Genomic DNA, 12,816 nt, shown 5'->3' on the forward strand with positions numbered 1-12,816 from the left:
ATATATATTTGCGATCGTTCATCTGAGAATTTGAATTGAAGTGCTGTCGAAAACACTCTCAATTTCCTTCTTCACCAATTCCCTGGTTTTGCTAAACAGGACATATTTCTTGGCTTTCAGGCATCCGATCCCCTTCTTGTAAGACTCTTTTTCCTCAGCTTCGTGACTTTTTCTAAGCATCTTCCCTTTCATTCCCTCGTTTTGTGCGTGATTTCGGCTTCTTTATTTGCCTCTAACTCTATATTTGTTATAAAAAGATCCCATTTTTCCTATCTGGGTATGTTCAACTTTCCCTCTTCTGGCGTTCTGAAATGTCTTCCTGTGCTTTCCATGGTTTTGGAATCTTGGGTTTGTTTCTTTGAGTGATTTTGTTAATATGGCTTTTTGTTATTGTTGGCTGTTTTCGGATTCCTTCAGAAAGTCCTTCAATTTTTTTATTGAGGAAAAGCATCCTGATGTTTCTGAATTTTAGCAGTCGTTTTCAATTTTTTATGTTTTCCCTTCTTATTGATTCGAGCTTTTGTTTGTATTTTCATTCTTTTTCTTGTAGCCTGTGGTTGTCTTTAGATGGCTTAAACAATATATTTGACTACTAAAGAATCATCATTCGGCTTTGTTTCTTCAACTCCTCTACTTTTTTTTCACTGGGTCTTAAAATTTTTCATTTGAGAACTTTTTTCTGTCCTCGAGGTTGTTTTCTGTTATCAGCATGCTCTTTCTCTGCTTCCTTTATTACTAGGCTTTAGTTTAACATGCATAACCCCTGTAGCATTTATTCATATTATTGGACAGACACATGTGACAATTTAATAAACACGGATTGTGCAATAAGTTGTAATTATAATGTGTAATAATTATTTCTGCTGTATTTGTTGTGAGTTTCTTATAGTCATCATATATCTTGTTATGTTATAATCAGGTGCTCCACGAGAACTGATTGGATAGAGCTTTTATATATATCTATATATACACACAAAAAGAGGATTGCCCTTATTTGCAAAACGATGGGAGATCACTTTGTTTTTCTGGTTGATCATTTGCTCACCGAATCGACTTTGGAGGCTGCTATTGAAAGTAGGAATTTTTTGAATCATGTGGCACCTACGACAATCAATGGTACATCGACTAGTTGCTCATCCAATGAGGATTTTGAAGGTAGTCTGTCATCAAGAGAAGTGGTGGAGTGCAGGATATGTCAGGACGAAGATTTCGATTCAAATATGGAGACACCTTGCTCTTGCTGTGGAAGTTTAAAGGTAGATTGTTTTAAGTTTTTGTTTTGCTTCTGCCATGGAGATTTGTGTTTAATGATGTCGCAGTTAATCTTATCATGAATTCCTTCAATTGAAACGGCCTACATTGATCGGCTTGTGCCTCTATTTTGCTTCACTTTCAGTATGCTCACCGTAAATGCATACAGAGGTGGTGCAACGAGAAAGGCGACACCATGTGTGAAATCTGCCATCAGGTGAGCTTCTAGTTTCTAGCATTTCTTAAAGGTGAATTCAGCTTCTATGACTCTTTTGAAATCTTTTTTACCATTGTCTAAATTGTGTATTTCTGTGTAAATTTCAGCAATTCAAGCCTGGATATACGGCACCACCCCCCATTTTTCGTTTGGGAGGACTGCCAATGAACTTGAGGTAACCTTTTCTTAATATTGAGTTTTGATCTCATTTAGCATGTGTCGCAGAAGGGTTTTTCAGAACTTTATGTAGTTTTTCTCATCACTAAATCAGCTGGTTGTTATCAGGGGACATTGGCAAATTGCTAGAAGCGACTCAAACGAACCTCATATTATTACAATGGTGTCAACAGACAGAAGTTTCCTTGATCTGGACTATGACGAGTATTCAGTTTCTACTACTCGAAGCATAGCTTGCTGTCGCTCAGTTGCCATGCTGGTAATTCTCTTACCTTTCTTTATTTGAAATTCTTTGGACATTCAAAAGATTGATTCTCCTTGCTCCAAATTGTCTTATCACTGATGCATCAAGTGCTTTTGAGCGCAACCCACTAACTTCCTTGTGGGTTATTTAAATGGGTGATGTGGCTCAATGTAGATAACACATTCTAGAAATAGTATCAGACACGGTCAAGAAGAAGAATGATTTGTATCCTCGTAGCAAGATGGGAAATGCTCAAATTATGGACAAAAAAAATTCACATGGGCTGGACTTTCTATAACGGATACTTGGTTTTAAAGTGTGTAGAGACTGTAGAATTTACAGCTTGGCTACATATCTGGTGGCATGCATACTAACGTCTTCTGTTGTGCAGTTCATGGTTCTCTTGATCCTGCGACATACTCTTCCGGTCATTGTTAGTCGAGCTGGGAACTATTCTTTCACACTGATCATGGTAAGTTCCTATGGTATACACGAAGAACGAAAAATTTTCAAGCATTGTGATATAATTAACCTATTTTTCGGTGTGTGTTGCAGCTGTTGATGCTGCGAGTTACTGGGATTATCCTGCCAATTTGCATAATACTAAAAGCAGTGACTTCCATCCTACGTAGCCGACACCGACAGGTATATCTAATAGCCACGCACAACTCTATTATTCGGACTCCCCTACCTTTGTTCTTACTGAAATGTCTATTTTTACTGCTTCCTACGAGCTTTCTTATGTGAATCGTTGTTTCGCCCAGTCTTGAGCTAGTAACATTTATAGTGTTTTAAACTCACTTAAAACATAGGAAAATGTAATCAGAAATATAGCAGCATTTTGCTATATAATATGGAAAAGAAAACATTAAAAATTCAATATATGCCCCCCATGAATAGCTGGAAACCCTGCTCATTTAGTTTCTCATGTGGTGGCATTTATTTTAACAGGCAAATCTGCCATTCTCTCCATCTGATGAGGAAGCTGGTCCATTGGCATTACATCGGCCACATGTTATAGATGAACAATAACTTGTCACGTTCATCGATCCTTTGTTCGTACTTCTTGCTGATGAAAAAGCATGGATGCTGCCCACAGAGAAGAACAGGAAATAGCAAGTGCAGATTTTTAGGTTGGGTTTTAGTTGAGAAGCTTCGGAGATGCGTTTGTGAATAAATATATACATTCTGTAAATAAAATTTACGTAGAATTAAAGTTTTTTTGGCAGCACGTAGAATTAAAGTTAAGATTGTGCAAAACTTCAACCAAAACGGGCATTCATAGATGTCACAGAATATTTGTTTGATATCCAAAATTTATAACAAAAACATCCATTATTCAAACTAGCTTGCGTGTGTAAAAAAATAACCACTATTCACATGTACCAAATGAAAAAACGAACACAAGTGATTGATAAAGGAATTTGTGACAAGTCGTCTTAAAAATTTTACATTGATTAACTTGATATTCAGAAAACAAAATATTAAATAAGAAGCTTAAGTGATTTGTTTAAAAGGAAAAAAATATACAACTAATGAATTATCATAATGATAATTTTACAATAACATATAGCCGAAAGTATAATATGCATTTATGCAAAATGACTTCCAACCAAAATTTCATTCCCATTACCCACGAAAAGAAAAATACATTCCATCCCATTTACTACGTTTTGTAAGTATATAATATACCAACATTTGATTAAAATCTAAGCCTAAACTCCAATCCCTGGAATATTTGAACTTGATGTTACAACATTCTCACTACATCTGCTTTTGTTGCCACTGAAGCTGCCTCTTATTCTTGATGAAATCTTAGCAAACACTTCCTCCCTTCGGGGGCGGTTCGCGTACAGAATCCACAGGGCAAGACTCAGCATGACTCCTACTGATATAACTGCTAATCCGGCATTTACAAGACGAAGATTGTGCTCCAATGGAGGACAATAGTCTGTGGTTATGTTTCTGAAAGTATCACGTACAAAATTACAGTTTTGAAAGTTTAAGAGAGGCGGGGCATAGTGTTCAAGGGCATAGCTGACGTTTATTGCTGCCACCAGTTCAGCGTACATGTTGGGAGTGAGTCTACCGACGCTGCTGCAAAGGTTATTTGCTGACACCATGCAAGTATAGTTTTGCCAAACCTGTAGTAGCCATGATAAAGAAGCCTGTTAATTAATACTCAAGTTATTGGCCATACTTGAGAGGTTCAAGTAAATCAAGCTACTTGCGAGTACAAGCTTTCCTTGAAGTCACTTTGAGCTAGCTAAAACCAAGTTTAAGTACTAGATTGAGTCAAACTCGCTCATGTTTTACTTGGGTTGGAGTGCCCCTGCTTAAACTCTGATATTTATTTACAAACAAGTTCGATCTAATTTAAAGTGATTGTACTATTTCATAAAACATCTGGTTTTGCATATAATTTTTAAGAATATTGAAGGAAACTTTAACCGCCGGAACCTCTTTCGAGATAGAGATTGATTGGTGCTCGAGCTTCTTGAGCTAGCATTCAAGTGACTCGATAAGCATTTGAGTCGACTTGAGGCTGACTCACTACTAGATTACGCTCAAGTGCTCAAGTGGTGAATTTTATCGATTTAAGTTCGGGTGGTGACCGCTTGAGCATGACTCGGCTCCACCAAACACCTAGGAAATTCTAGATAGTCCCTTGCATTTACCTAAAATTGCAAAACACCTTGCCGCACTCGTTGAATAATTTTCTCCGGAGAATACAAAATAGTAGCAAGAGATGCAAAAAAGTATCAACTGTATCAGCTATGCTTACCAGAGAAGCATTGTCAACTGAAATTTCTTGAGCTGAACATGAACGATCTTGCAGCTGGGAGTCATAAGGATAGCACAGTGGAGGTATCAGTGGACCTGATTGGTTGTAATAATTTGAAGCAGCGTGTGGACGTGGATTTGAGTTGGCAATAGAGCCTACAAATCCATTGGCAATGTTAACGATATCATTGATCACTTGTTTGCTCTTGAATAGAGTTTGGTTAGTAGTTCTCTGGTCAACACAAGGAAGGATGTTGCTTAGTGCAGTTTCAGCATGAGGATTCTCGACCCATTCGCTCATGGCCATGCATGTGTCGGTGATTGCACTGAAACAGAGAATACACCATTTTCAGCCACAGAAGCTTTACAATTGTATGAAGAGCATTGACTAAATTTTGAAGATTACTTGGGCACATGGAGATTGCTCCCACAATTCAGAAAATGCCATTTTTGACCATTTCGTGAGGACACGGCCCATAAGTAATTAAGTATCAAAATCAAGTACGCATAGGAACAAACGCATATCATCGTACGAAACTAATGAATATAAGAAAAAAAACTCAACCTTCTTAACTTTGCAATAATCTAAGTGCATGATTCCATGAGTTAACCATTCTTACAAAAGGGTATGAATAGGTCATAATTTCTAAAACTGTCAAAAGTATTCATCTGTTAAAGCCTTATCCAAATCCATAGTTGAATAACATAACACTAAAAGGTAGCCTTTACTTCATGCAGAACCTTGTATCAAAACCGTCTAAAACCCTAAAAGAACATAAACAAAAGTCCATCTGCAACAAAATTAAGTATCTTACTTGTTAAGAATAACAAAAACTCCACAAAGAATGAATGTAACTGCAACGAGTAACCATCCACTAGTGATGAATCTGCAGCAATATGACGGAACATAAGAAAATTTACAAACACAGTTACTCTAGAATACTTTTCCTTGAATTCAAGAAATTCTTATTTAATAATGTAATCAACTGTATAACCTGACAAAGCATAAAAGGAAGAAAAAAAATATAAACAAAGACACTAACATGTATATTGCATGTTGATGGCCAAGGATAGATAGCACTGCAATTAGAAAATACACACTCATTAGATAACATCTAAAGTTCTGAACCAAGTATTTCATTTGGTAGACCAGAGTTAGGCCACTTATAAAAAGAGCTAGGAAAATAAAAAAATTCAAGTTATGAAAGGACCATTTAAAGCAGTTAACAAATAAATTGTATATATAAATGATAGACATTTTCAACCTTTCGTTTTTTATCAAAGCAGTAGACATTACACTCCTCTCGATACTGTTTTTGAAAAATGTTACTGTGATGCTATTCTGTAATCCAGTAAAAGTCATAGACAAACATTTGATTTTACTGGTTAAGGATAAAATTCGTCCGAAAGCAGTTTGGCATAGGATGTTAGGTACACTAGCAGACGTACCAAGGCCTAGAATGGATATGACGAGCATCACCACTGCAACAGCTATTAGTACTGCTCTCCTACAATAAGGTGACTAGTTATAAATGTAACATGAGTCGAAGATTTAGTCACAAAAATACCACAGGTGGTATATAAACATACTCTGTATTGAAGATTTTTCGTACTTTTCCCGAGTTTTCGTTGGTTTTCTGCTCCAAAGTATCTGCTGCACTGTTTAACTCCACATTTAACCGGTCAATATCATCCTTGACATCTGAAGGAAGGAAAATCTGGGCCACGCTGACAGTTTTTGCCAGCGACAAATATTCCGTGACATTTCTTAGTGTCTGCACCGTGTACTCTGACTGGTTTACAACATAGCTCAAAGTATGAAATGCTTCTCCATGAAATTTATTCTGTCCTACAGAAAGTAAAATACATCCAATCCTGTTGACAAAGAAGCAGCTCACAGAAAAAATCAATATAATCGGCAGAAAATACCCAGCGACTAAAAAATTAATAGTAAATGGACATAAACTATAAAATGGGAGCATCACATTTTAGTTACAGAGATTTGTCTAAAATAAATTTGCGTACTCGACTCTAACGATGCAAAGATCAACCATGAGGTAATTTTCTAAAAGTTTTCAGAAGAGTTCCCTTCAACAGAAAGGCGACAATAATTTTCGACCCCCTTTTATACAGCAACAAATTTATATCCCCATACGAGTTGGGCGTCAAAGGAAAAAAAAGACCTTTAATTATATGCATCAAATAAAGCAGCGGAACTGGAATAAAAGTGTAAGAGAAGCAATACTACTTAGCATTGAACGTATTGAAATCATATAATCCCAATATCTAGCTCGTCCTTGGTCATGAGATGAATGCTTGAAATCTTTTTTTTCCCTAATGATATTGAGTTCATCACGGTCACATTGATTGCAGATTGCACAAAACCACATCAATTCTCTCAAGAATTGTCAGATAAGGACAACGGGACAAGTAAATATCCGACACAGAAAGAAGATGCCAGCATAAAACAGACTTCAGACTAAGACTTGAAAACAAGCAAATCAAATTAACAATGGACTCTGAATAAAAACGTTCAAGCATTGATGGTTACATTTAATCAAAGCAAGATGGTATGAGTTTAGATTATTACGCTGCAGAACTGGTGAAGATGATAAGCAGGACAAGACATATCCTGAGTGACCAGCTTGATTCTTTGCCATTGATAGATATTTTCCATCCACAGAAATGATGTATAATAAGAGCCAAGCCAAATGAAATAAACCACAAACCAGCGACAATGAAAGCTGCAGCACCCGTAAATCCGACAGACTGATACAAATATAAATAAGCTTAATATAAAAATTGCCATAAGCACTAACATTAACATTTACCACTGCAGTATTGATTGACTAGGAAAACATAAATACATGTTATGAAAATACATGTGTCACAAGCTAATACCGACGCTTGATTACCAGATATTTAATTAAAAATTATTGATTATAAACTGCTCTCGTCATCTCGTAAAACAATCATTGTTTACTACTTTACTTCAGTTTGTAAGATTAGTTACGAGTAGGATTCTCATTAACATAATGTCTTAAAGAATATCGACTGCAGGAATAGCATTCATCCTTAGGATAGGCTTTCTATCTCGAGATTATTGGTTAGCAATACGACTTTTCAACAAATCAAACGAGAAAAATTTTAAAATTCTTGTACTTCGCAAACTATTGCACAAGAATGCAACAGATTTTTTAGAGTGTAAAAATAACAAACAAGCACTAACATCAATGACAATTATAGCTATACATCAGATAGTTCACAGTATCATTTGCTTAATCACAAATTCTCCTAAAGTATCCACAACATTTCTATATCAAACACACTGCCTAAACTTTTTTAAGGACTTGTATTAATGATGACACATATGTCAACATATATCGGCCTAATTTTTATCAGACAGTTAAGAAGGCGTGAGGTGATCCCTGACTTCTCCATTGAGCGAATACACGTTTAATGTATTGACTAGGCTGTGAAAATCTTTTTCATCTTAATGCAAGTGAAAGCTAAAACATGAACTTGATTGAAAAACTTCTCAAGTGATTATTATTAGAGAACTCGGATGTCATTATAAAGCAAGGAGAACAGGTATTACAGCCCAATAATGTCTGTTGGCAATGTCCCATCCACCTCTGTATTTATGAAATCCGGCTAGAATGTCAGGCCTCTTTGTCCTGTTCCCTGCCAATATAAGAGTTTTCACATCGTTGGCCGGCCCTGGAGCTTCTGCAGCCGCACTTAATATTTCATCCTTCCATGACCCCAAATTCTCTTCTCCTGCATATGTGTTGCAATTGAAATTAAATTTTTGAGAAGAAATGAAACTTCATTGCCAAAAATGAATTTAATATCCATGAAGACAGAAAATTTAACGTAAGATTTCTGAAATAATCTGGAAAGAGTGTAAAATAGGCAATCCCAATAGTGAGAGAAACTGTAATATACAAATCAAATTTCCATTTCAATATTCTACAGCATTCCATAAGACAATAAAAAAAACTAGAACTTAATCGCACAGCTACTTAATTGCAATTCAAGAAACTTTATTAATGATCTAAAAAAAGAAAGAAACTTTATTAACCTCCAACCAGCATTAGAATCAAAGAAACAAAGGAAATGTAAGATGCAGTATATAATTGTTAATAAAAGGTTAGATTACGCCAAAAACTACTCTACCGCATTAAAGACACTAAAAAATTACAAAAATATAGAATCCCAGTTTCCAAATCATCCAAGAAAACGCATACGAATTTACGAATTGCCAGCAATATAATTTGAACATTAACAACACCAACATTAAAATAAAAATCAACACAACCCAGTGGCCAAAATCTCAAAGAGAAGAATAAACCAACCAAAGAACGCCTTGAAAGGTTCCCTTGGGTTGGAAAGTGCAAAGCTTGAGCTCAAGAAAATGGAGAGAGCAATGAAAATAACAGCCAAGAACGAAAGGGCCCTCGGTTCCATATTCTTAAAGCAGCAAATCCCACATCAACCATTCATATGAGACCACTGCAGCATCAAGAAATCCTCATTCTGATAAAAAGAAATCATATCATGCGTTTATTATTTTCCTTGTCACACATAAAGGGGTCATTCATTTCACATTTTCTTTCTGTTACGATTACGTTTTTCCCTTCCAAAAAAAAAAGGGTTGGATTTGTAAACGAACGCAAATCTTGGAGAAACCTTGTTAAACAAAGATCTCCTCAGAGGAGAGAAAGATGAATATACATATATCTACATATACATACATCTATATATATATATATATATGGAGCGTAAGTAGGGGTGGGGCTGAAAGGGACGGGGTTGTAAATGGAGCAAGTGAATGAATAAAGAAGCAGCGGTGATGTTCTGAAAGACTCGAGCTTTGCTTTTTAGGCTCTTGTCCTTATTCGTCATTATTATTAGTTCAAGTAATTTACTATTTTTGAATTTTAGTTTTAATTGATTAAAAAATGAGGCATTTGATTTTTTTTGGAAGTTATGAAAAATCTCAAATCAAAATATTTTTTTTTTGTTCACTCCCTACTCACAAAATTGTGGTACTATGTCATACAAAATTTGTTACACTTCATGTGGAAATGTGATATTAAAAAAGTACCTAGGGACTGAACAAAAAAAAAATCGACAGCTGGGGACTGAAGGCCAATTTTCCTTTCTTTTTTACCACAAATTTCGTTAAATTAAATAGAAACTCGTTCAGTTTCATACATTAAAAATAAATATGGTGATCAGAATTAATATACAATTTTTAAATTTTTTATAAATCTAATTCTACTCCCTCTTATTAAATTTTTATTTGCGATTTTATACCAAAAGCTTTATAATATATTTTATATGACAAAGTGATTAGTTATTTTTATTGGAAAAGTTAAGGTTTGAATTTTACCTCAAATGTATTAATGAAAACTTTGGATAAAAATGATTTAATTTGATAATGAATTACCATTTATAAGTAGTGATTAGTGAATCACATAAATCTCATGAGTGAAAACAGTTTTTGTTCTTAGTTTTGATAGATTTTATAAATTTCTTGTTAGAAAATAATTTATATAGTTTGATATATTTGTACAAAAAATAAATGTGAAAATACTATTATTTTGACCGTCATTTTTTCCCAAGGAAATCTAATTATTGTCATAACTAAATGAATAAATATCTAACATTACATATAAATATACCACTTTCATTTGTGAATTTTCTTATTTGTCCTTGTTCATTTATTTAATTTAATTTAATATAAGTTAGCAAACAAATTAATAGGTTATCTTAAAGTTTTTTTTGCAATTCATTGTCCATCTTAAATGAATTTGGACATTAATACACATTCCTCTTTCTTTCCTAACTTTTATGCCAAAAAAAATTATTTAATTAAATTTTCTTGTTAATTTAAATTAGCAAATTAAATTAATATGTTTTTTTAGGAGTTTTTTGTAATTCATTGTCCATCTTAAATGGATTTGAACATTAATACACATTCCTATTTTTTTTTTAATTTTAGGCCAGAAAAATTATTTATTTACATTTCTTAGTAAAATCTAACATCTAACATATATATAAATATATCACTTCTAATTGTGAATGTTTTAATATACCCTTATTCATTTAATTTAGCAAATTAAATCAATAAATTTTTAATGGATTCTTTTATAATTTATTGTGTATCTTAAATGCCTTTGGATATTAATGCATGTTGAATTTATCAATTTACCCATGATTTTTTTTGTTGCTGCTAAAATTTGTTATTAAAATTAGTGTATTTCTTCATAATTGCTAATGAATATTTCATATTTATATCTTATATTTTCTTTTATTTTACATATAAATAAGTCACTTTTATAAGAAATTGATTTTAAAATATGAACTAAGAAGCATCGTATATTTTGTAGATATTGAAATATGTTAAAGATTATTTATAAGAATATTTTTTTAACGTAAAATTATTCTGTGATTGCAATTTTGCAATACTTTTCTCAAATTACTTTTTTAATGAATTATTTTTTAATTGTGGTTTTACTACTTGTAAATCTCATTGCGGGGTAGAAAACCTTGTACCATATATGGGTGTAACTCGCTTTAATTTTTAAAATATAACTAATAAAATTTGTGAGTTCTTCAACTATATTTTTCAATTTTTTCATAATATTATAAACACGTTATATTATTTTTTATAAATTTTATATATTTAATTTAAGTTATTTTTACTAATTAATGTCTATAAATTTGTGAAACTCTTGATATTTTTATATAGCTGATAAGAAAAAAACTTTTAATAAAATGTTTAATATTTCAGATATAACTATAAAATAATTTTTTTAGGAACTTAAGAATTTTTTTATGTATTTAAATTAAAATTTTAAATTAATATCAATGAATTTATGAAGCTCTTTATATTTTTATGTAGATGATAAAAAATGCTAAATTTTTGACAAATTCCAATAAATTGATTTAAGTAATAATTAAATAAATAGTTACTCAATAATTTAGTGATTTCACTTATGATTCATTATGTATTATGATAATATTTTAGATAAAAAAAATGTTTTTAAAATTAAAGTTTCTATTATTATATATTTTGTTATCAATTTTCAATTGCGTTCTAAACATAATACAAAATATGATTATATTAACATTATTCTATTACGAAATCATCATATATAATATATTATTTGTTATATTGTGTGTTCTTTTCAACCTATTAATTAATTTCTAATTGTATATGATGAAATTACATACACAAAAAACAATTTTTCTCTTTTCTACATATTAATTAATTTAGCATTATATATGATGAATTTAAATATATATAAGCTATTTTTCACATTTCAAAATAACAAAATTGTTATTTAATATTATTCACTTAATAAATTAACTAAGTTATGTTTACCAATTAATTGTGCATTATCATTATGATTGCAATTTAATGAAGCATAGGTGAGGACATATAGTGGTCATCCTAACAATTAATATTAATTTGTGTTTAAATTATTATTAGTAATTAAAACTACTTTGTGTTCGATGAAATTATTTGATTAGTGAGAATAAATTTGATTTAGAAAAATGATTTCTAGAATGTAAAATAACAACTATATCAAATTTGTTAGGTGCAATAATTGTTTATGTAAGGTATAACAATCGAAATGTGACGTTTGAATTGTTTTATGATTTTAAAAGATTTTATTTAATGTTGCATCGTTACCCTGGTTATAACATTTGGTAAAGCGGCAAATGCATGATCCTACAATTGGTATATATAAGAGTCAAAGTCATGAGATCAATTCTCATATATTGCAATTAGTGTAATTATTGATATTGTTGGAGTGCAATAATTGTCTTTGTTGGATACATCGATCGAATCATGATGATTGAGCTACTATACAGTTTAAAATATTTGAGTTGATGTGTGATATCTATTCTAAAAAAAGAAAAAGTTAAACAAAATTCGCAAGGAGTTAAAAGTTAGCAAAAACACAATTGATATTTAACTTAATAACAAGTTTAGGGGTTTTATTTTAACATCATTATGATAATTTAGTTAATTAAGAGAATTTTATTTGACTGTCACTATATGCACTCCATTTAAATACATTGTGATTTTGATTTTAGAAAAATTTACTATTCTCTTAATTTTATT

At 32.1% G+C, this 12,816-nt stretch overlaps 2 protein-coding genes across 5 annotated transcripts; one reads left to right on the forward strand and one right to left on the reverse strand.

Annotated features, from left to right (window-relative positions):
- Positions 1-3,137, forward strand: LOC140980637 (uncharacterized). Of its 3 annotated transcripts, none has more exons than XM_073446590.1 (8): positions 1-138; positions 920-1,256; positions 1,397-1,468; positions 1,576-1,643; positions 1,754-1,904; positions 2,281-2,361; positions 2,445-2,534; positions 2,841-3,137. In XM_073446590.1, exons 2-8 carry the CDS (start codon positions 1,005-1,007, stop codon positions 2,919-2,921), a joined length of 795 nt encoding a protein of 264 aa, XP_073302691.1. In that variant the 5' UTR covers positions 1-138; positions 920-1,004; the 3' UTR covers positions 2,922-3,137. The 3 variants fall into 3 exon arrangements, with proteins under 3 accessions (XP_073302691.1, XP_073302690.1, XP_073302692.1); XM_073446589.1 differs by having other exon boundaries at positions 4-348; XM_073446591.1 differs by having other exon boundaries at positions 4-277.
- A 354-nt stretch (positions 3,138-3,491) lies between these two features.
- Positions 3,492-9,489, reverse strand: LOC140980636 (uncharacterized). Of its 2 annotated transcripts, none has more exons than XM_073446588.1 (9): positions 9,032-9,489; positions 8,272-8,453; positions 7,264-7,442; positions 6,287-6,548; positions 6,123-6,195; positions 5,717-5,753; positions 5,489-5,560; positions 4,675-4,999; positions 3,492-4,033 (listed from the first exon to the last, which is right to left on the reverse strand). In XM_073446588.1, exons 1-9 carry the CDS (start codon positions 9,141-9,143, stop codon positions 3,605-3,607), a joined length of 1,671 nt encoding a protein of 556 aa, XP_073302689.1. In that variant the 5' UTR covers positions 9,144-9,489; the 3' UTR covers positions 3,492-3,604. The 2 variants fall into 2 exon arrangements, with proteins under 2 accessions (XP_073302689.1, XP_073302688.1); XM_073446587.1 differs by having other exon boundaries at positions 6,123-6,181; positions 6,264-6,548; positions 9,032-9,487.
- Between the last annotated feature and the right edge of the window lie 3,327 nt (positions 9,490-12,816).

This window comes from Primulina huaijiensis, chromosome 7, assembly GCF_012295235.1.
Source record: "Primulina huaijiensis isolate GDHJ02 chromosome 7, ASM1229523v2, whole genome shotgun sequence".
Classification (NCBI taxonomy): domain Eukaryota; kingdom Viridiplantae; phylum Streptophyta; class Magnoliopsida; order Lamiales; family Gesneriaceae; genus Primulina; species Primulina huaijiensis.